Raw genomic sequence first — 21,645 nt, forward strand, 5'->3', positions numbered from 1 at the left:
AGTGAGGCTCAGAAAGGCTAAGGGAACATCTCAAAACCAGACAGCAGGAAGCTGAAGCCAGAATTGGCACCCCATCTGTCAGATCGATAGCCCTAGCTCTCTCCATGGCAGTTCTTGTTGAGAAGCTCATGGTGGTTGCAGAGTTGGTGTCACCAGTAGCCATGTGTGGCACGAGCATCACACCTTCTCCAGGGGAAGGTCCTCTTGGTGCCTCCCAAACCCCACTGATGAAGGATGTGGTGGGCAGCACCAGGATGCCCTGGCAAGACGTGCATATGCCCTACTTACAGAGAAGCTGGCACAGTTCCCAAGGACCAGACTGCCCGTCAGGGGACGTCAGCACCATCTGTCCCATCAAGATCTGCTCATTGCACTATTCCTCTTAAATGTGTAAGTGTCTAGTGCTCTGGGAAAGATCCCTGATGAAGAGTCAAGCATCTGGCCAGCACACTAAGGACAGCAACACCCTGCTTCCTCCAGAAACGCCAGAGGAGCGCCCCTCAGCCAACCCCTGCAGTCAGTAAACTCTTACTGCATTTTCAGGGGTTGGAAGAAGAGAAGAGATCTTAAAAGCAGGGGGGTGAAAGATGAAAAAGAGAAAAGAAAAAGAGAGAAAGGACCTTGATCTCCCCTGAGCTAATCAATGCCAATTACTAATGTCATGGATCGTGGAAGCCCAAAGAGCCTTTATAAAAAAAAAAAAGCATTTGCGCTAACTTTCAAAACAAACCAGACAACATCACCACCTTCAGTTCGAGATTTCTGCTGCCCACAGCAAGCATCCAGTATTTCAGAGACTCTGGCTTCCTGTCTTCCAGGATCCTGCCTGACATCCTGGGTGTCATCAAATCAGGAAGCCTCAGGAAATGCCACTTGATACGGAGTCAAGAAAGGGACGTTGCTGTCAGTTGCTGGTGCAAGGCTGCCGGCATCTGTGCCCCCAAGTGTGGTACCCTAAATCCATCAGGACTGTCTCAGGTACAAAGTAAACTCTTTAAGCCATCCTGGGGCCACTCCATTTCAAAGAGTTTGTGTTGTCTGTTTCACAGAAGAAGGGCTGAATCACTCTATCACTTAACTAAGCTTTCTTCTAACTTCTCACCAAAGTTTATCTAACAGCAGAGAGAATGAACAGGGCCCTCCTCAGAAGCCTGCAGCATGGAAATTCATTCCTAATGTTCATTTTTATCTCAAAATTGCATTTGCATTTTGTAGACTACTCCATAACATTTTGGTGTTTGTTTAAAAACTAAAAGTAGGCTGGGCATGGAGGCTCACAGCTGTAATCCCAGCACTTTGGGAGGCCGAGGCAGGCAGATCACCTGAGGTCAGGAGTTCAGGACCAGCCTGACCAACATGGAGAAACCCCGTCTCTACTGAAAGTACAAAATTAGCTGGGCTTGGTGGTGTGCACCTGTAATCCCAGCTACTCAGGAGGCTGAGGCAGGAGAATCGCTTGATGCCAGGAGGCAGAGGTTATGGTGAGCCAAGATTGCACCACTGCACTCCAGCCTGGGAGAGAAGAGTGAGACTCTGTCTCAAAAATAAATAAATAAATAAATAAATAAAACATTTGAATGCCTGGCCATCAGGAAAATTCTCCCTGACCTTATGCCTTCATGGAATCTTGGTTCTGTCACGTTCTCCCAAGTTCTGGAGACCCCAGTTTGAGAAGCCCCGAGAATCACTGGTATGGCAGTGGCTTTAGGATGTCACCCAAAATATCAGTCAGTAGCTGACTTTGGTATTGACCCTAGTAGAGTGCTATGAATATCAATAAAAACTACTTTGTGCCATCAGTTTCACAGTAGAGGTCTGAGGCTGTGCTGGGCTGCAGAATGCCAAGTGGCCCTGAAACTGTGGTCATCCCCTGCATTAGTGACAATGCAGAGCTCTACATGGGATGGCCATGAAGCCCTTCCCACGACCACAAGAATTAAGAGGTTCTACAGTTGCTTGCATGGATACGGCCCTCAATTTGTATAGATCATAAGCCTTTGGAGGGGAATCTTTCCCTTATCCTACCACTGTGTAGGCAAGGCTAGAGTCTCTGTGACCCATTTGTGGCAGTGGCTTATCTCTAGGCCCAGAAGACCAATACCAGTAGCTCTCCTCAGCCATCTCACGATTCTGATGTAGACATCACTGTGCCATCTGCAACAGCAGCTTGGGGTCAGCCCTATCGCGAGCCCGGCTCACTCGCTCCCCATCCCCAGCCCAATCCCCACGAACACAGTGTGGAAGGATCAGTCAGCTTCTCTGGGGGACTAGCTATGAAAGTTTCCTCCATTACTGGCGTGAGTGTATAGAGTCATTAGAAGCATCTACTCTAGATCCATCTGGTGGTGCTTTAGTTCTCAGCCATTCCCCTACAGGATTCGTGAGGGCCACAGAAACCAAAGAAGGCAATAATCCTTTTCTGGTCTTAATGGCTGGATCCCCACAGTATAACACAGAGATGGCCTCACAGCCTATAAGCAAAGAGAAGGAGTGTTAAATATTCTAAGGAAAACTAGACCTCAGTTCAAAGGGTTTTGATTTGTTGGGGATTGTTTCAGTTTAAAGTTCTTCTGTATTTGTTTCCTTTGGGAATAGAATGGTAAGTAATGCAGTTGTCTTCCGGCAATCAAAGACCTTGTTTTGTTGAACGGCTATTGGTTACTTCAACTTTTAACTGTTCTGCAACACACACACACATTGGCTTCACCTGCAGATGAAAGATCCAGTTACAATATATGAGTAGGTTGATAACTTTAAAGGGAAGTGCTTCCTTTCAGGTCTAATATCTGAATTTGCAGGGATCCCACAAAAGCTGCTTCCCCTCTCAGAGGTATCACAGACCCACACCTGCCCTCTTTTTCTCGCAGATATCCGGAGAAAAGCCCAGATATCAATCAGAAAACAGCAACTGAACCCAAGATGCTGGCCTCATCAGAAGTATTAGATTTTATTAAACTACCGTAGGTTCTTCCAGGACTTGAACGCAAGCGCTTCATGCAGGGCTGCCCAGGCAGGGACCACCCATCTCCCACCTTCCCAGGGCCCCCGCCCCTCACACTCGGAACAACCGCTCACCAGTCTCTGAAATAAGCACACATCCTGGTGTCCTAAGAAAGCGCCTCACCCCCACTGTTTGTGTCCTCACATGAAATGCCTGTGATTTCAGCTCAAAGGTAGGAAAAGGCTGCGTCCAGTTATCTCTTTTCTGGCCAGCTAGCTCCTTCCTGCCTCCCTTCCATGGCATTTCTGTGGGGGCAGGGGGGTGCGGTGCCAGCAGGGACTCCTGAGGCCTTTGCTTCTCCCCAAGGACATCTAGCTAAAGGAGTCAAACAGCTCCTCACACAAACCTCTGTCTCCCACATTTTTATTACCTAAAGAATGGGCTCTACAATTAGCAAAGTCTAGCTATATTTTAACATGAGAGGCAGCTTTGAAATGAGCACTCGGATAAAGAGATTCAAGCCCTTAGGGTGGAAGGGCTCATTCTGGGGCAGTATTTCCTTGGGAGGGAGTAGTGGGCAGGCCACCCCACAGCCCATGGATCTGGCTGTGCAAACACCTCATCTTCATAGACCAGCCAGCCCAAAGAATTCCAGTTTACAGATGCACACATCTTTTTTTTTTTTTTGGCCCAGGCCCTCAAACTAGCAAAAGGCAAGAAATAGAATCTCTGATTAATGGTAGCACCAATCTGAGTTCAACAAACTGGCTTGCCCAGAACCCCCGAATCAATGTTGAAGTAGACACAGATGACCCCAATCTTCTCACAGGCGCCTCTGCAACATCCAAGCCCCAGCTCTTGTCAACACTCTTGTCAATGCCCACTCCTCTACCAAACATAGGTATGGGGCAGAAGCCACCTCCAAATGCATTTCCACTGAACAAACATCTCCTGAGCATCCACTGGGCAACTGTCCCAGGCTCTGGAGACAGGAAGATGAGTAAATCAAAGTACCCTGCCCTTGAGGAGCTCACCTTCCAGGCCATGAACCAGAAACTTTTGCCCTGTGAAGTGCACATTAAATAAAACTAATATCGGCATGAGAAAGCCACTGCGAAAATAATGCCACAGGCATTAATTCCCCATTGGCCAAAGGCTTTGATTGAAATTGTACTGGGAAAGAAGGCAGTCTTTGATTCATAATTAATTCCATGATTTTGAATTGGGATACATGTTAAGCACGAGTCTGGTACGCAGCAGCTCCACTGCCTGGCTGCAGAAATATCTAGTGGAGCCCTTGCTTTGCCTATTGGTTTACTGTGCTGGCACCTTTTGCACCAAGCGTCAATGACACATGTCAGTTTAAATAAGTTGACACGGCCAGCTCCACTGGTTCATTCAGCAGAATTCCGCCATTGCGAACAGAGGGGAGGACACTCAACAAGGGGACCCTTGGAGAGGTGCTTTCCAGTGTTATCACTGGCACAAGTGTTTCTTCTGTGTACCTTTGGTGTATTCAGGTACATTCTCAAAATGCAGAAATTACAATTTAGCATTGCCTCCTTCACTAATATGACTTTTGAATGCACTGGCCTAAAATATTCAAAGTAGGGTAAAGAAATAAGAAAACAGCCATTTGTTCAGTATGACAAATGGTTTCCTAGTGCTCACAAAGCTTAGCATCATTCATTAAAAGTGGAATCAGTTCACTTGGTCTCATAGATTCATGACATTTCAAAACTAAAAGGAAACTTGGAACCTTAGAAAGAACTTTGGAGCCTAAGAAAGTTCTTAGAAAGGAACTAGAAGCTTCTTGTTGAATCCCATCATTTCATGGCTGAGAAACCTGAAGTGCTTGGAAGACGGGGGTTGCTAATGGCTAAGTGCTAGTCAGGGCCTCAACCTGGAGCCAGAGCCAGGTGTTCAGAGGTGAATAGTGTCGAGATTATGGTTTGGTGGATTAATTATACTCTTGAATCAGCAGATTGGGGAGAGAGCCATCTCAAGACATTATGTTTAGAGTTTTCAACTTCCACATCAGTCATATTTAAATAAACTGTCAAGATAATATGCCTGAAAATTGGTGCTCATGTTGATGAAATACTTACAGAAAGGGCCAAAATACAAGTTTGGGGTATACATGTCCCATCATTCTGTAGATATGCCCATGAAAAGAGTGCTAGATAAGAAATATTTACAATGCCAAAATATTTACAATGCCAAACTTTGGTTTTTCGTGTTTTCATAGTTTCGTTGTTTCGGTGTCAAATAATTAGTTCAACAGTAGGTATCAACTTTCTGAGCCAGGCACTGGGAGGGATCCAAAGATGAATCCCGCCCCAGATCTGCCCTCAGGTCTACCATGCTTTCCAAGAAACTGATGTAGATGAAGTCAGCCTTAAAGAGAAGGTGACAACAGCCCTTCCTTGGAGCCAGCAGGAGGGAAGGGAGCAGTGAGAGTTCAGGAGGGAGAAGAAGGTCAGCTGAAACCTTCATCCCCCCCAGGGAAGGAGGAAGCAAGTCACCTACTAGAAGTGAAAGGAACCCAGGCCAGGAAATGGGCTGGAGCAAAGTGGTGACATTTTGGACTAACCACTATGGCAGAAAGAAAGGAAACTGTGTGAGGACAATCAGGAAGTGGCCAAGCAGCACTGAGGGCCTGGATGAAGTGAGAAAACCAGCTCTGACAAGCCGTTGTAACTCAGATCAGATCAACTTTTCATCTGTTTCACAAAGCCCAGTCATCAGCATGGCAGACAGAGCAAGCTGGGGGTCCTGGTGGAGCAACGGGCAGAGGCAGCACTCCAGCAGTGAGGCCGCTGAAACGACGGGGGCAGACCTGCATGTGGAGTGTGGTTGGAAGGATGGGACCTGGATAAAGTAAAGAAGAAATGGGAGCTTCTGGACCCCGCAGCTGGGAAGGGTCTACAGGTCTAAAGTCTACTACAGTCTGAAATGAAGCTTCTGACGCGAGGGCGTTGAGGAAGTGAGATGATGGTGATCAGATGGGGATTCCAGGAGTCTAGATTTTGGAAGGGATCAACTCTATCAGTAACTTTAACTCCATGAGGGGAGGTGGCAGTTAGAGCCAGGAGGTGAGAATATCAAATGGGTCATTGTCATGGATGCCTGGCATAGAGACCCACTATGAGCCAAGTGCCTGAAGGTGCTGGATTTAGGGAGCAATCTGGAAGTCAGTGGGTGACCAAGATAAGGAAGGGAATGGCTGGTCCGCAGGTGAGTATCACGCAGCATCAACTGGAAATGGCCAAGGAGTAATTGTGGACTCTCTGCTGAACTTGAGTCCAACCTACCATTTGTCCAAAAAAATGAGCAAGCATCGTGAATTATATAATGTAAAGAAAAATGAGGCAGAAATTAGACTTTTATTTCAGTCCTAGGCCTAGTGTAGGCTCCAAAACTTGAGAAAAGCACAGAGGACTCTATTTTTAGAAAAACCTTAAAAATGATTAAATAGATATGATCATATTCAGAACTAAACTTAACCAGAACCTAACACTGTTTCCCAGATGAAGAGTTTGACCAAAGCTGACTAACTAGCTGGGCTGAGGCCCTAGGCTGGCGGGTAGCAGAGTGGGGACGTGTCTGTGTCCCTGTCCTGACCCCCAGCGCCTGGCTCTGCACTGCCAGGTTACTCAGATCCAGTTACAGAAAAAAGCCAAAACAACTTGCAGAAAAGAAGTCTGCAGAAAAGCCACATAATAGTATTCCAGTAAATGAACAGACTTGTGACATCTCTTCCCTGGGGACAGAACAAGAGGGTACAGGTTTCCATCCCAGCAAGAGGGATTCTGCATTAAGTACAAAGAAAGCTTTCCGGCTGGGAGAAGTGAGATGAGCAACACAAGAGGAGCCAAAACTGCTGCCCTCGCGCCACATTCTCGCTTGGTCCTGTCATTTCCTGAGTCCCGAGAGGTTTCATATTTGGATGACTGACCAGTCTGGGAATTGCTGAAGTCTTGCCCGACATCCAGGACTCTCTGGTATGGTCCTCCTCCTCCTCCCCACATGGCTTCACCCTCACAGTCCCTTACGATTTCAACTTGGTGCCGCTGTCTTATCAGGGTCTCCTAGGCTCCCAAACCCTCACTCCCATCTGCTTATTCTCTATTACAGTACTGTTGATTTTTAAAATAATTTATGATTGTGTTACGGGTTTCATTGTGCCCCCTCTGCCAAATTCATATGTTGGAAGTCCTAACCCCAGTATCTCAGATGTGACCATATTGACAAATAGGGTCTTCAAAGAGGTGAGTTAAAATGAGGCCATTAGGCTGGGGCCTTAATCCAATTTGACTGGTGACCTTATAAAAAGGAAATGTGGACACACAGATACCAAGGATGCATGTTTACAAAGAAAAGGCCATTCGAGGACACAGCAAAAAGGTGACCATCTACAAGCCAAGGATAGAGGCCTCAGGAGAAATCAAACCTGCCAACATCAGGACCTTGGACTTCTAGACCCAATCATCAAGAGAAATAAATTTGTGTTGTTTAAGCCACCCAGCCTGTGGCATTTTGTTATGGCAGCCCCAGCAAATTAATAGATTATATGCATCATTTTGTGCATATTTGTTTGTTATCTTTCTTTCTTATTAGAATATAAGTTTCACTGAGGTGATCCCTTGTCTAGCTTGTACCTCTAGCACCTAGACCTCCACCTGTAATAAGTGAATGAAATAATTAAAGTCCTATTTTTAGGTAAAGACAATTCAGTTGAGATAGCTGTAAGCCTGCAAAAGGAGATCTTCTGGAATCAGAACTGCAGCCATTGTTTCTAGCAGCTTAAAAGAATAGCTATTCCTGGCCTGGTGCAGTGGCTCACGCCTGTAATCCCAGCACTATGGGAGGCCAAGGCAGGCGGATCACGAGGTTGGGAGATAGAGACTATCCTGGCTAACATGGTGAAACCCCGTCTCTACTAAAAAAAAATACAAAAAATTAGCCGGGCGTGGGGGCGCCTGTAGTCCCAGCTACTCCAGAGGCTGAGGCAGGAGAATGGCGTGAACCCGGGAGGCGGAGCTTGCAGTGAGCTGAGATGGCGCCACTGCACTCCAGCCTGGGCGACAGAGCGAGACTCCGTCTCAAAAAAATAAATAAATAAAAATAAAATAAAATTTAAAAATGGCTATTCCTCTGGTTTCTGAGAAAACACAGGAAGGACGTGAGACCCTATCAGTCAAAGCACTGAGGTGAATCCCTTTGGACCTTACACCAGGTGCCCATGCTAATGTCTGCATTTTTGAAGGCAAATTCCTCTTTGAATGAAGACAGGGAATTCTGAAGACTTCTTTTGTTTGACAAGATTATTATATATTTAACAATTTCTTGGAATAACAGCAGATCATATTTTCCAAGCCTCATCAAAAGGTATAGATACATGGTGATCACTTACTGATAATTTCACAAAATTATTATTTTTATTAACAATGAAATGTAATTTATGAAGTACTTTAACCTAGTCTGTGCATTCTAGATATTCCTGATTTTTTTTTAAGTTTTGCTTTATATTATATGCTTCAAGTGGTTTGAGCCAGCAATTTTTTCTGGTATCTTTTTAAATCACCATGTATGACAAATTAAACATCATGTAATATAGCAGAGTGGTTGGCAACCAGGGCCTACAAAGCCTCCTGCAGACAGAAGTTAAATAATCTCACAATACATACAACCAGTAATGAGCTGGAACACGGCTGTCTGATCCCTGGTCCCCAGAATTTCTGCTTGCTTACTCAGAAAGGTCACACACAAGTGTGCACACACACTATTAAAGAGGGCATAAGAAATTAATTACTTCTGAAAAAGCAAGAAAATCACTTGTTCTAAAGCTATTGTCATTCAAAAAACTTTATCAGGAAGGATGTAAAAATAAAACGCTTATTTAAAACACAAAATATAAGATACAAATGCAAGGCACAAACATCCAACAGTAAAAGGTTTATATGTGTCTGTTTACGTGTGTGTCTTCAGAGGTAAACAACCTCTGAAAATAAACACCTTTTCTTCTTTTGCACACTTGCTAGGTGTACTAACTTGTTGACCATTTTACTGTCAGTATTTCCATGCTTTGATTCCTGAGCTCCTGCTCTTCTTTCTGCTAATCCTCAACCACTCATGGGCTCTCTATTTCAAATTCTGCCCTATAGCATGACTCCTAAGTCCATGTTCTTACTTGCCTCTTCCAACTTCCATTCTGTCTTCTCAAATCACCTACAAACCATTTCCATTGCAACACCTCATAGTCATTCAAACAAGAACACTTAGCCTCTCCCCAAAAGCCAGTTTTCCTTTCTGATTGTTTTGTTCGTCCACTCTCTTTTCAGATAGCATGCACTGTGAAGACCACCTACACCATCATATCTGGTCTGAAAAGCAGATAAGTATCATTGGTTTCATCATACTCACCTTCCTGTCAACAATAATGCCAGATTGATATATTTAAACACATGGCACATGAAAATAAAACATAGCTCCTCACCACCGTGCCTTTGAGATATTACCCAACCACATTCTGAAATAGCTGCGTTCATTTTACATTATTTTTTCACCATCAATTAAATATATTCAAGAAACACATAAGAAATGTCAACACTTTTCTCAGCAAGTAAAACAATATGACCAGACAACATGAACATCCAAATGAGAAAACAAACAGATACACAAATATGGAGCAGAGATGGAAGGTAGGTCATCTAACATATCACAAAATATCCCAAGGTCATAAGAAAAAAGCAAGACTTGAAGCAACATGTTAGCCCATAAAAGCCACTATTTTGGGGGTACCCCATTCATTGATTCACAGGTAGAAGAGCTATAAATATCCTAATCTGGTCAGTACTGCCATCTCAACCACCATATTTGCCTGGGAAGAGGGCAACAATATCCCCAGATATAGACACAGACACTTCCCCACACGAGAACATGAAAGAACGGTGAACAGTAAGCAACACTGGTTACAGTCTAGTTCATCGGGTGCACAACAGATTGACCAAGACTGTGTGGCGTGTGTGTTAGTTTAGCGATGGGAACTCAGTGAAGGTTTGTGAGCACATGTGTGTGACGGAAGCACAACTCTCTTGCGAGACGTTGCTTCAGTGAAAACATGAATCTGACATGAAGGAGCAAGTAGTACCTGTGACGGTTTCATTAAATGGTCCTGGACCCTTAATGGGAAAACCATCAATCTCGATCCATTCACCTCCTAAATTAAGGAAATGCAACTTGATAGTTAGAAACGAGGACTGTTGGGTTTTCCACATTACAGTGCATCCATAATGTATAACTAAATGATCTTTTCAACAATCTTCAAAAGGATCTGCTCAGCCCATATTAGTGACTCGACACCTCAGCTTTACGGACAATACATATTTTTGGTCTTTTACGCACGGTTTACTATAGCGAGTATTCAAAATGTCTGGATGAAATGCTAATAACCTACATTAAAACTCTTTTAAAAGAAAGGGTAAGTCTCTTCCACTTTTCAATCTGTCAGCTTGCTAGACAAGTCTAAAAAGTTCTTGTTCAAAAATTATTTAATAACTCTAAATTTACATTTACTGGAAGAAACAAGAAGGGATGCCGCTCCCAATCTAAGTAACAACACTACAGCCTCTGATTCTAGATAGGACTTACCAGGTGGGCTTTCAGCTCTGTAAACAGGACGGCTCACTCCACTGTGGTTTTCTGCAGTAAGCAGCACAAAGTACACTACCCCCGGCTCTGAAACATACGGTTCATATCAAGCCACCGATTCAGATCTCCAAGAATGACACAGTTTCACTCACTAACCATGAATAACCATCTTCCTTATACCAGTTATAACCAAATACAAAAATCTAAATTTAGTGACAAGCATAATGATAGATGTCTCTCTTTTTTTAAATTAAAATCACTAACATTCTTCTCATGCAACTGAAAAACACATGACCCAAAGAACATAAACTTTATTTCATAACAGGTACATACGTGTGTAATAAACCTGGATTCATAAACAGTCAACAAAAAGAGCTTTTGAGGGTTTTAATGTGAAATCCATGTAGGAAACAGGAACTCCTTGTCCACTAAATAGGTGTTTGAACATACACTGTCAGTCACTACTAATAATCTTTCCCTGTTAGAGGCTCCAAATGAAAATCTCCAGTAAATAATAAGAAATGTCAATGTAACTCATCAAATGTAGCACATGGCAAACCTTCACTGCAATACGTAAAGCTTCATTAAATTTTCTCCTTTTCACAATAAAATGTTCCCCTTACTATGTCTGCACGTTGTTTTTGACCATTCCAACAAAAAGCTAGAAAAATATGTATTTCCTGGAGTCTTGGAAATGCTTATCTTGACATAACTGGGCTTCACCTTTTGACTTTCATCTAGGGGTCAAGGCCAAATAGCAGAGGTCTCTTAGGCTGAGCTCCTAAAGTTGATGGGATGGGAGAGGAAACGAAGACCCGTGTTACAGGGGAGGGCACCCTGAACATGTAGCTCTGCAAAGTAAAACCCTAGTAAGTGCTAGGTTTCCCGAAAATGAATCACTCTCTTGTGACAGGTAAGTGGGGTGTCAATTCCTTGAAGAGATGAAAGTCTGTGGGTATTTCAGGGTATGAGAGCTGGAGAGGTGAGGGTTAGTTCTGTCAAAGGTCATAATGACAATGACATTTCTCAAAGTAGGGAGCATTACTATAACAAAACTTCACTCAGTCCTCAAGCCAGAGGCCCATGAACAGAAGCCTGGCTGATGCTCCCTGAGATCAAGACTGGTGTGACTTCTCTCTCATTGTGGCAGGGCCTGGTGGCATTCAGGGTTTGGCACGACCTACCAGGCTAATTGGGAAATGCCCTGGGGTCAGGCAGAATGCAAAATCATGCTTCCCCAGACACTTTCTCTCTTTACTCTGAGCTTGTTTGTATTTCAAAGAAATTTAATCCACATGTGTTTGATACCCGTAGAGTTAACTCATCAGAAAGTTGTCTGGGAGATACTATTTGTTTTTTAGTGAGCTCTGTGATTCTCTTTTCACATGTTTTTCTTCTCTGCAGCTATCATGACAACCCGAGGTTTGAGCAAGCAGATATGATTGCTCATGCCTTTGATCTGATAGAATCTCCATTTAACCTCACAGCTGGCCTTGGGAAGCCAAGGTGATGTGGAAGAGATTAAGGGAAATGGACATCTAGCTGAAGCCATGAGGAAGGGAGTCTGTCTTCCTTCATCTCCCTTTTATACACGTTCTGCTCTGTTACCCAGGAAGCGTGATGTCAAATGCAGGAGGTGGAGAAGGAGTAAGTGTGGTCAGCTGTGGTCAGGGGACCAAAGCTGAGGAGCCCGTGATCCACTAAAGTATCAAAGTGCTAAGGTGGCACAAGAGGAGACCTGTTTCCTAAATGCTGACTTCTGTTCTTTCCTTATGATCCATCTTAACGCTGGGCCATGACATGGTGCAAGAATCAATGGGGCTTTAGGTTACTGGAATCAAAAAGTAGAAGACGGAGGATTCAGAGGCAGCTCGAAGCCTAAGCCCAAAACCAACTACATCTGCACTTATAAGACAAAATATATTGAGGCAAGATCTCAAATATTCCAAACCTCCAGAATCAAGTTAAAATCAAATTTAAATAGGGCAAAGTGTTACATCTTTAACCAGACGTGGCTAGGCATAACGTATTCCACGTCTACAGGGACATATGACTTGCCCAATCTCTGATTATAAAATGGCATGTAAGTTCGAAGTCTCTAGATCAGCCCACTCCATTGTCTAGCAGTCAAGTTTCTACGAAGTGAAAAAAGGATCAATCTACTTTCTGAAAGCACATTCAGAAACTAAAAATCATCTGCCTGCATCAGTTTGGAGACAGGAATACTTGAGTTCACATGCACGGATGGGGAAGCCCAGGTGCCCAATGCCGGCTGTCAAACAGCAGCCCCCTCAGAACTCAGCTCTCCATTCCCAAAGAACTGCAAGGGACTTTGAACCCAGCCATGGGTTGTCTCACCGTCATCCTAAGAATGCAACTGAGAATGTTGGTGCACAGTTAATTCTGACTGGGAACAAGATCAGAGTGTCACTTACCCACATCCTCAATAAGGAAGGAGTATGTCTCCGCATTCACCTTGATGTATTTAAGACTTTTCATTGACTTCCCATAGGCAATGTTGTAATGCTCCACAGGTCTACTGGTAGCATCTTTGGGTGGGTCCCACGTGACTTTCAGGCCCATTTTAGTGGACAGCAGTTTCACGTGCCTTGGCTTCAGTGGGTGGTCAACTATGTAAACAGCGCAACTATCAACTCATGGCAGTAACAGATTGGGAAAATGAATTTTTTAATCCTCTTTGATATTGTTAGGAAAACAGTAAATGACGTTTAATCAGTATGATCTGAAAGACTTTAAGTACAGTCATTACAGTATGACAACAAAACACATATACCAAACCCACAGGCCTTTGCGTATTTTGGATAACTGTGGGTGGTAAATTTAAACCAAAAGGGAAACAAATCAAAATAAACTCTAGGCATTGGCTGGCTGGATTACACTGTCTTGCTAGTGACAGAATAACAAATTAGTAATTTGCCATATTCTCCAGTAGCATTTATATAGTAAATAAGTTATTAGTATGTTGTGTGATGCAGCTGGACAATCTTTAAACACCTCTGAGAGAACAGTATAAAACAGTCCTGATTAAGAAAAATATCCATTGTATTCTAAGTGAGATAACAGAAGCATTTATTTCCACAAAGAAAACAAACCAAGATCATCAACAGCTTAAAGGAGTGGTAAAACTCTGGTTCTATCAGCATACATCTAATTTAAATGCTTCCATATTTTGTTCCAGAAGAAAAACAAGTTAGTACAAAGTACGATCACTTTTTTAACTTGACTTATGAGGTTCCAAAGAAATTCACTTCATTTTCAAAATTACTAAAGTGAAACATAACATTTTGTCAAATAAAATCTCTGGACTCACTATGTAACCCATATTGTAATGCAACATAATATAAATGTATGTGAAATATTCAAGCAACAGTCAAACACAGTCAAACAAATCTAGGGCAAACCTGGAACTGAAACTGACTATTGAGTCATGCTTCAGGAAAGAAAAAAGTAACCTAAAAACAAAACCAACAACCTTTAAACTTAGTAACATTAAGAAAAACGCATTTGGAGTCTCAGGGAAGAAGAAAAGGAAAGGAGCATGTTTCGTGATGACACATATGTGAGTTAGTATGTGATTTTAATATTGGATGAAAATTCTGAACAGAATAAACACAGATAATTCTAACACACATCACTCCCCCCAAAATTGCCCATTGCCTCTGGAGTAAAATGATTAGCAAGGGAAAGAATTCCTTAGAGAAATTCAAGGGATGAAAGTATAGTATGAATTTGAGGATTTTGAAGCATTAGAGAAAGAATGTCTATTCTGGAGACAAAAGCATGATGTTAGGTGTGGACACAGATAAAAATCTACAAAGCATTCCCTCCCAACTCCAGAGCTCAGGTTCCTGTAAACCTGTGAGGGAGAAATCACAGGTAGGCAGCCTCATGCTCTCTGGGAAATTTTGAGTTGGGAAGACTATGAAGACACGAATCAATTTCTGGGTGTTTAAAATTAGCAATAGTGGTTACTCTTCTCTGATTTTCATTTACGTTTCCTTACCTACAAGCAACTTCAGCAGGAATCATTCCCAGGAATCCAACATTTCATACTGACCAAAAGGTGTGTAGAAGCAAAACAAGATATCCGAAAACTACAAACGGAAGCTCATGGTTGAGCGTTTCTCCCAAGGAAGAAAATGAATGAATGAATATACATATAGCACTTTTCTTTACAGTTCAATTCCAAATCTCCCTCAAGAAAAGTGAGATCTTGAATAGACATTCTAAAATGTGAGAACTGTGAAGCCCAAATACTGTCACATTTTCTACCAGCACCAGTGATTCAATCAGTACACAGCTACCTAGGCCAGAACATTACTTACTTTTAATACTGACACATGAAAAGAGCAATTTATATATATGTTCATTGTTCTTCCCTGCGATACCTTGCATTTATCCTTGGACACAGCATAGAGTAATTTCTGTGCTGAGTCACACAGCTACACCAGGGACGGAGCCAACTACACACATGGCTTTGCCCAACTCCAAAGCCCAGCTCTGCCAGAAGCTCATGCTCCCTCAGAATTGGTCTCTTATTATCAGCCATCGATGACCATATCCACTGAAACATACTATCCTAAAACAAACTGTAAGACCTCCAGAGCTGTTTACCACTCCTACCACCCTCCACCCCACCTTCCCCCACCATCTTCCTCTCTTGGGAGCACTCTTCCTCCCTACCCACCACAATCACTTCACCTTGTGCTGTGTGTCCTCATCGACCCCTCTCTTCTGGAAGAAACGGAATAAGTGAGTGATGTTCTCTCTCAGGGACATTTGCACTCTTATGACAAAACTTTAAACCAGAGGAGTGACTTTCTAATAGTGACAATTTAAGCCTTAGAGAGTTACCTAATGAAGGTTGTTTTTTTTAACATAAAGGCATTTTGGGGACCCTGAAACCAAATCTTACAGGCAACCTTATTGTCAATCTCCTTATAAGATCAATTCTGAACTTAAGGTTCTCAAAATGCCTTAGGCCAAATATCATGACCTCTTCCTCCCACCCAGCGCACCACACACCAACTGGGTCAGTTAAACAAAACACCACCTGATAAGATATTTTCATTTCCTGGATTCCCATGGACTTTGATATTAAAATTGATGTCATTTTTGGTGCTTCATGCCTAACTTGTCCATGCCTAACTCAGAGAGAACTGGACAAAAAGACAAACAGGAGGCCCAGATAAAAAGCAATCCCACCCATCATTCCAGCCCTGCCTCTCACCCCCAGTGCCTCAGCTCTGAAGTCATCAAACCAGCATCTAAGGAATAATCATTCTGGCAAGCGCAAATTAATGGGCATGAGCTTAGATTACTTGACAGAAAACATATCCTTGGGGTTAGAAGAATGACAGTTTGTTCTGTTCCTGATTATCATCTTGAAGGTCTCATGAGTGCAGCCCTTCAACGTGAAATAAAGCTATAAGGAGTGTGAATGTAGCTTCGGGCTCTGTTGGTTGCATTCTGAGTTCTGTGTTGTGGAATCAGCACTCTGGTAGCATAAAGATGAAATATGACAAAGTGAGTCCTTATTTATTTTTAAGTGTTCTTAGAAACTTGAAACAGACCATCCTCTCTGCTGGACAAATGAATCACAGAATCTTTGTAATCATTTACAGTATTCTCATCTAATGAAGATGATACTGGATACATTCTTTAAAGCTATCTATCCCCTGCACTGGGTCTCTAAAGAAAAAGGACAAACCGAAACATCAATTCAACAGGAATCATATAGTCCAACAGAGGGAACATTGGGAGGTAACTTCACAATCCATGCATGACAGGTAGGGCCATGACAAGATGTTTTTTTCATATTCACAGGATGCAAAATGAGGAAATGAGCTTAAGTTGCAGCCTAAGGGATTTGGGTTAAATAAAAAGAATTTCCTGTCTGTGTCCTTCCTCATTCAAGACTGTCTTTGAGTGGAGACAGATGGTAAGGTGCTCCAGACAGAAGAAGAAAGCCAGTAAGAGCCTGCTATGACTCCAAAGATTTCATAACACAACAAAATCACTTCCACAGTTCATACCAGTAAACTTTATTCAGATTCAAGAATATTTTGCTGGGGACTGAGTGACAAAATAATATTTTGGTTGTCTTTCAGATACCCAGCAATTGCCAGGCTAGACACTTCTGTGCCGTGGCTCCCATGGGGAATGTGACCTTTATTGGTTTGCTGGAGAATGAAAAATAAGAGCACAATCAGCACCTAGATTTCCTACTTTGGTCTAGCACCAACTCCAGGACTTATCCAAAAGGGCCCAAGGAGGCCAGTTTTGTTCAAGGGTCAAAGTATGGATCCATGACTGCTCTTAGATAGACAGAGTCCAAGATTCCAATGGCTCTGCAATGTCTGTCCTTGAAGGGTCTTCAGCTTGCACAGATAGGCCTCCAGAGATTCCCTGGAGCTGCTGACATGCTGAGTCCAGAACTAAGCCTGAGTCCAAAGGTAGGTCCCTGGGCCAACCTGACCAACATCTACAGGGTCTGTTAATCATAGTGGATGGAGCACCACACCTCACCTGCCCCTTCAGGGCACCATACCTCACCTGCCCCTTCCTCACCTCCTCACTCAGTGCTGCTCACACACTTGGTGCTCACTTAAATGGTTTATGATTGAAGGAAAAGATATAAGACCAGCAAGATCAATCCGGGGTCTCTAAGAATCTTGCCTGTAAGTCATGAAGACCATGAAACGCCTACAAGGACCATGAACCTCCAGCAAGTGACATCTATGGAGAGTATATGCTCCATCTAAAGGTACAATTCCATTAGGTTCCTGCTGACAAAAAGAAATTCAGACAAAAAGTATACAGGCTCCACATTGTCAGACATTCTGAGATTTTTTTCTAAGAAGCTAAAAACCCTGATTTTTGTGTGAAAACTCCCAATTGTATATTAATTGGTGAATAACTCCATTAAAAAAAAAAAAAAGCACTATGTAGGGCACACACACACACACACGAGCTGGCCGGACTCAGTCCACTGGCAGCCAGTCAGTGACCTCTACCATGACCCCAGAAGAAATCCTTTATTTATTGACCCACACAAACTCCTCGTGTCCAATTTCAATTCAGAGACTCTGTGGATTTGGGTCCATGGGGAAAGTCTATGAATCAAAATGAAAGCTAAAGTCTGGAGAGGAACTGTAGCAATCGCAGACCCTGAAGGCATCAGGTATAGGTCTGTCCAAGGAATCACATCACATTGCCAGACCTCCCCTCCCTCCCTTGAGAGACTGGAAGGCTCTGAAAAAGCTGTCCTGGGCTCCAAGAAGTAGGGAGACGCACCCCAGGAAGCCTTCGGGGAGAGGACTGTGGGATGCTACACAGGCTCCAACTACCAGCAGAACTGTTGACCTCTGCATGTCTATTTCTGGCCTAAACATTCCAGACCAATATTCCCCTACTGTCTATATGGTCCAATATGAGTTTCAAACTGAACACATTCAGAATGAAATTCAATATCCAATTATTCAAAATCTTGGTTCAGACACCACCACCTGTTCAAGCACCTGAATTAGATATTCAGCGTCATCCTTCAGTGTCCAGGCATATCCATAGTGGAGGAAAATAAACATGCTTCCTCTCAAGGAAACTCTGTCAAGCACTATTTCTCAGAATAAAGAGAAGGAAGGTTCAGAATCAATGAAAAAAGTGAATCAATGGTAAAAATAATGCCATAATGACACAATTCGTAGAGAAATCATGCTGAGAAAACTGTGATTTGAAATAGTAACTGAATCTTTCTGGATTAAAAGTGTTGCTTTTGGTCTTGGTTTTGTTTCAATTTTTTAATGACATATAGTTACTTCATTAAGTTCTTAAGGTAGGTAAAAGGAAAAAGACGAATGGATGGTAGATTTCAGAGGTGGGGGTAGGGGTGGTTATAAGAGCATGACATGTCTGGGCGTGGTGGCTCACGTAGGTAATCCCAGCACTTTGGGAGGCTGCAGCAGGTGGATCACCTGAGCCGAGGAGTTTGAGACCAGTCTGAGCAGCATGGTGAAACCTCATTTCCATACATTAAAAAAATACAAAAAAATTAGCTGGACATGGGGTCATGCACCTATAGTCCCAGCTACATGGGAGGCTGAGGTGGGAGTATTGCTTGAGCCTGGGAGGACAGGATGCAGTGAGCTATGATTTATCATTGTACCCCTGCACCTCAGCCTGGGTGACAGAGTGAGACCCTGTCAAAAAAAAAAAAAAAAGCACGACTAATCCAGGGAGAAACAAAGAATAAAACTATCTTCTATCAGGCACAATTCCTCTGAATATGCTCCATTTTAACTTACTGATTTTAGCCAAATGTGCTACAGCACTGAAAGTGTTGGCTCAGAGTCAGCATTCAATAAATTTTAGGGGAATAAATGAATACTTTAAGTTTGATTTACAGTCTACTATTTAGAAACAAAACAGCAACTGATAAACATGCTTACATTTTTAAATTCTGTGATTGCACTGAAACAGAGCTTACCACTCACATAATTAAAATACACAGCTGAGGTTAAAAAATATCCACTAATAAAATGTTGAATAGGTAAAACCAAATATTTTCTGAGACAATGAGTGACGGCACAGTTGCAAGAAAAACAAATGCTATTTCTCCTTTGATTTTTCTACCAAGTATTCCCTGGAGAAAATTATTCAAGTAACTAAAAATCCATTTGATTTTGTTTGCAAATCAAGTCTTCAAAAAATAGATTTGCGTTCTCTTTGGATCTCAAAACTCCTGGTCCCACTGTACTTAGACAATTCATGGATTCCTAGGACCCATCTCTTACAGTGATGTGGTTTGGCTCTGTGTCCCCACCCAAATCTCATGTCGAATTGCGATCCTGAGTGTTGGAGGTGGGGGGGGTGATGAGATCATCGAGTGGTTTCTCATGGTTTAGCACCATCCCCCAGTGCTGTCCCATGACAGAGTCTCACAATATCTGGTTATTTGAAAGTGTGTGGCAGCTCCCCCTTCACTCTCTCTCCCCCTTGCTCCACCATCGTAAAGACATGCTTGCTTCCCCTTCACTTTCCGCCAATATTGTAAGTTTCCTGAGGCCTCCCAGCCTTGCTTCCTGTACAGCCTGCAGAACCGTGAGTCAACTAAATCTTTTCTTCATAAATTCCCGAGTCTCAGGTAGTTCTTTACAGCAGCGTGAGAATGAAATGATACAAATACCAAATGGAATACATTTGACCAAGAAATAAAAGGGCCTATATATTTCTCGTGTGCTGTTCAATAACAAATTACATTTTGGTTTCATTTCCCCAGGCTAAATGTATGAAGCACCCGTTTCCGAACTTGAAGCATGGGGCACAAAAGTGCTCATGATGAACATTTGAGTTCAAAACAAAATTGAACAAACAGATAAAAGAGTCAGAAAGCAAATTATCAGGTTTATTGCTGACAAAGCTGAGCTGGAGAATGTGGACGCTAACGTGTGGCCACCATTGTGATTCCTACCTCATGGTCTTCCCTACTCCAGCTCTGGACCATCAGAGGACCTAGCGGGAGCCTGCAGGGCAGACTACTCAGCACACAGCTTCCCAGGTGTGGACAGAGAGCAACCGGCCTAGACCTCACCCCATGAACTCCCACAGGGACGTGGGAGTGGAGCCACGTCCTTAGGAAGGCAGACCTGAGAGGAGACACTCATGCCTGTGGCTTCTAATCCATTCACGCCACCAGGTTAAGAAAGAAGGCCAACCAGGCTGTACTCCTCCCAATCGCTTTTGGCTGCACCGTGGATTGCAGGACAGGGCACAGACCAGAAACGTCCTCTGTTGTGCTCTTCAGTACCACAGCTCCTCTCCTTGGAAGCCCCCTGAACATCCCCAGCTGGTTGTCCCTGACCCCACTGGGTGCAACGGTCAACCTGTGGTCAAGCTGTGGCTGCCCCTCAGGATGAGGATGAAGACGACCTCGCTCCACCTTCAGGAGATGCCCTGGATTCATCAGTGACCTGCCATGTATCTTCCTGGGGTTAAAGATGGGAGTACTGCCCCCATCAGGACCCCAGAAGGCTTTGACATGAGTAAAACTCATTCTTTAGCCAACTCCAAAGTCAAGCTGACCTCTAGGCTGAAAATTTACTGCTGTCTTGTCCTTTTCCAATGCCAAATTTTGCCCAGCTTGTGCCATCCAAAATAGCCCAGCACAGTCCCAGGAATGAGATGACAGGCATGATAATCTGCTCATAACACAATACAAGCAATGTAAGAACACCCGGATTTTCACGGAAATCCGTCCCATCACAAAATTCCAAACGTAGTGCTTTCTTTGTCTTATAGCTCAAAACCAAAAGAAATTAAAGTCCAAATAGCTTTTCTCCTTTACTTCTTATACTATTCAGCCTCAGCCAGGGACGAGTCTTTCCAATGCCCAGAAGGGGTGAGAGTTCCCTCAGCAACTGTGGCCTCTGCCATCATTGACTGAAATTGGTGCTGTTTCTTCAGGGTTCCCTAAAGTAAAAATAAGTGAATCCAAAGCCTCCTGCTTGCCTAAATACTTAGAGTCCCCCACAAAATCTCTATAAGGAAGCCAATCCACACCGTATGGTGGAAAGAATACACATTATTTCTGTCTATCCAGTAAAGCTCCCCTAATTATTCTGGTAATGGACGAGTGACCCCAAACTGCCCAGGGAACGTCCCAGGAATTGTTCTAACTGGAGCTGGACCGGAAATGTGGCCAGTACTTTCTGCTCATGAGGCTGTGGAGGAAGAATCCTGGCACTGCTGATGACCACCTCTTGCTGTCACATTGAGAAGAGACCAGAGTTGAGGACAGAGTTCCAATGATGCTGAAAGCCCTAGTTCTAGGCATCCCAAAGGCCAACTGGCCCCCTGCCCATCCCATGGTATAGCTCCAAGAACCAATGAATTCTGGAATTTAAATGAGCTCAAGTTGGGTTTCTGCCATCCGTAGACAGACCTCAATGGGCTAGGACATTATTAATCAAGATCTTCTATGAAAGTAAAAATTGGTCAGATGCAGCAGCTCATGCCTATAATCTCAGCACTTG

The 21,645-nt window shown here is 43.3% G+C and overlaps 1 protein-coding gene across 4 annotated transcripts in view; it reads right to left on the minus strand.

The window, feature by feature from the left end:
• The window catches only part of FNDC1 (fibronectin type III domain containing 1), a 102,675-nt gene that overhangs the window by 61,698 nt on the left and 19,332 nt on the right, over positions 1-21,645 (minus strand). For 2 of the 4 annotated variants that reach the window (XM_005551521.5, XM_045391695.3), the window contains exons 2-4: positions 13,030-13,224; positions 10,595-10,681; positions 10,095-10,163 (exon numbers count right to left, since the gene is read on the minus strand). The exons of the other annotated variants lie outside the window; for them this stretch is intronic. In XM_005551521.5, the coding sequence (XP_005551578.3) occupies positions 10,095-10,163; positions 10,595-10,681; positions 13,030-13,224 (351 nt within the window). The remainder of the gene's footprint in view (positions 1-10,094; positions 10,164-10,594; positions 10,682-13,029; positions 13,225-21,645) is intronic. 4 annotated transcript variants of the gene reach the window in all.

This window comes from Macaca fascicularis, chromosome 4 (genome assembly GCF_037993035.2).
Source record: "Macaca fascicularis isolate 582-1 chromosome 4, T2T-MFA8v1.1".
NCBI classification, from domain to species: Eukaryota; Metazoa; Chordata; class Mammalia; order Primates; family Cercopithecidae; genus Macaca; species Macaca fascicularis.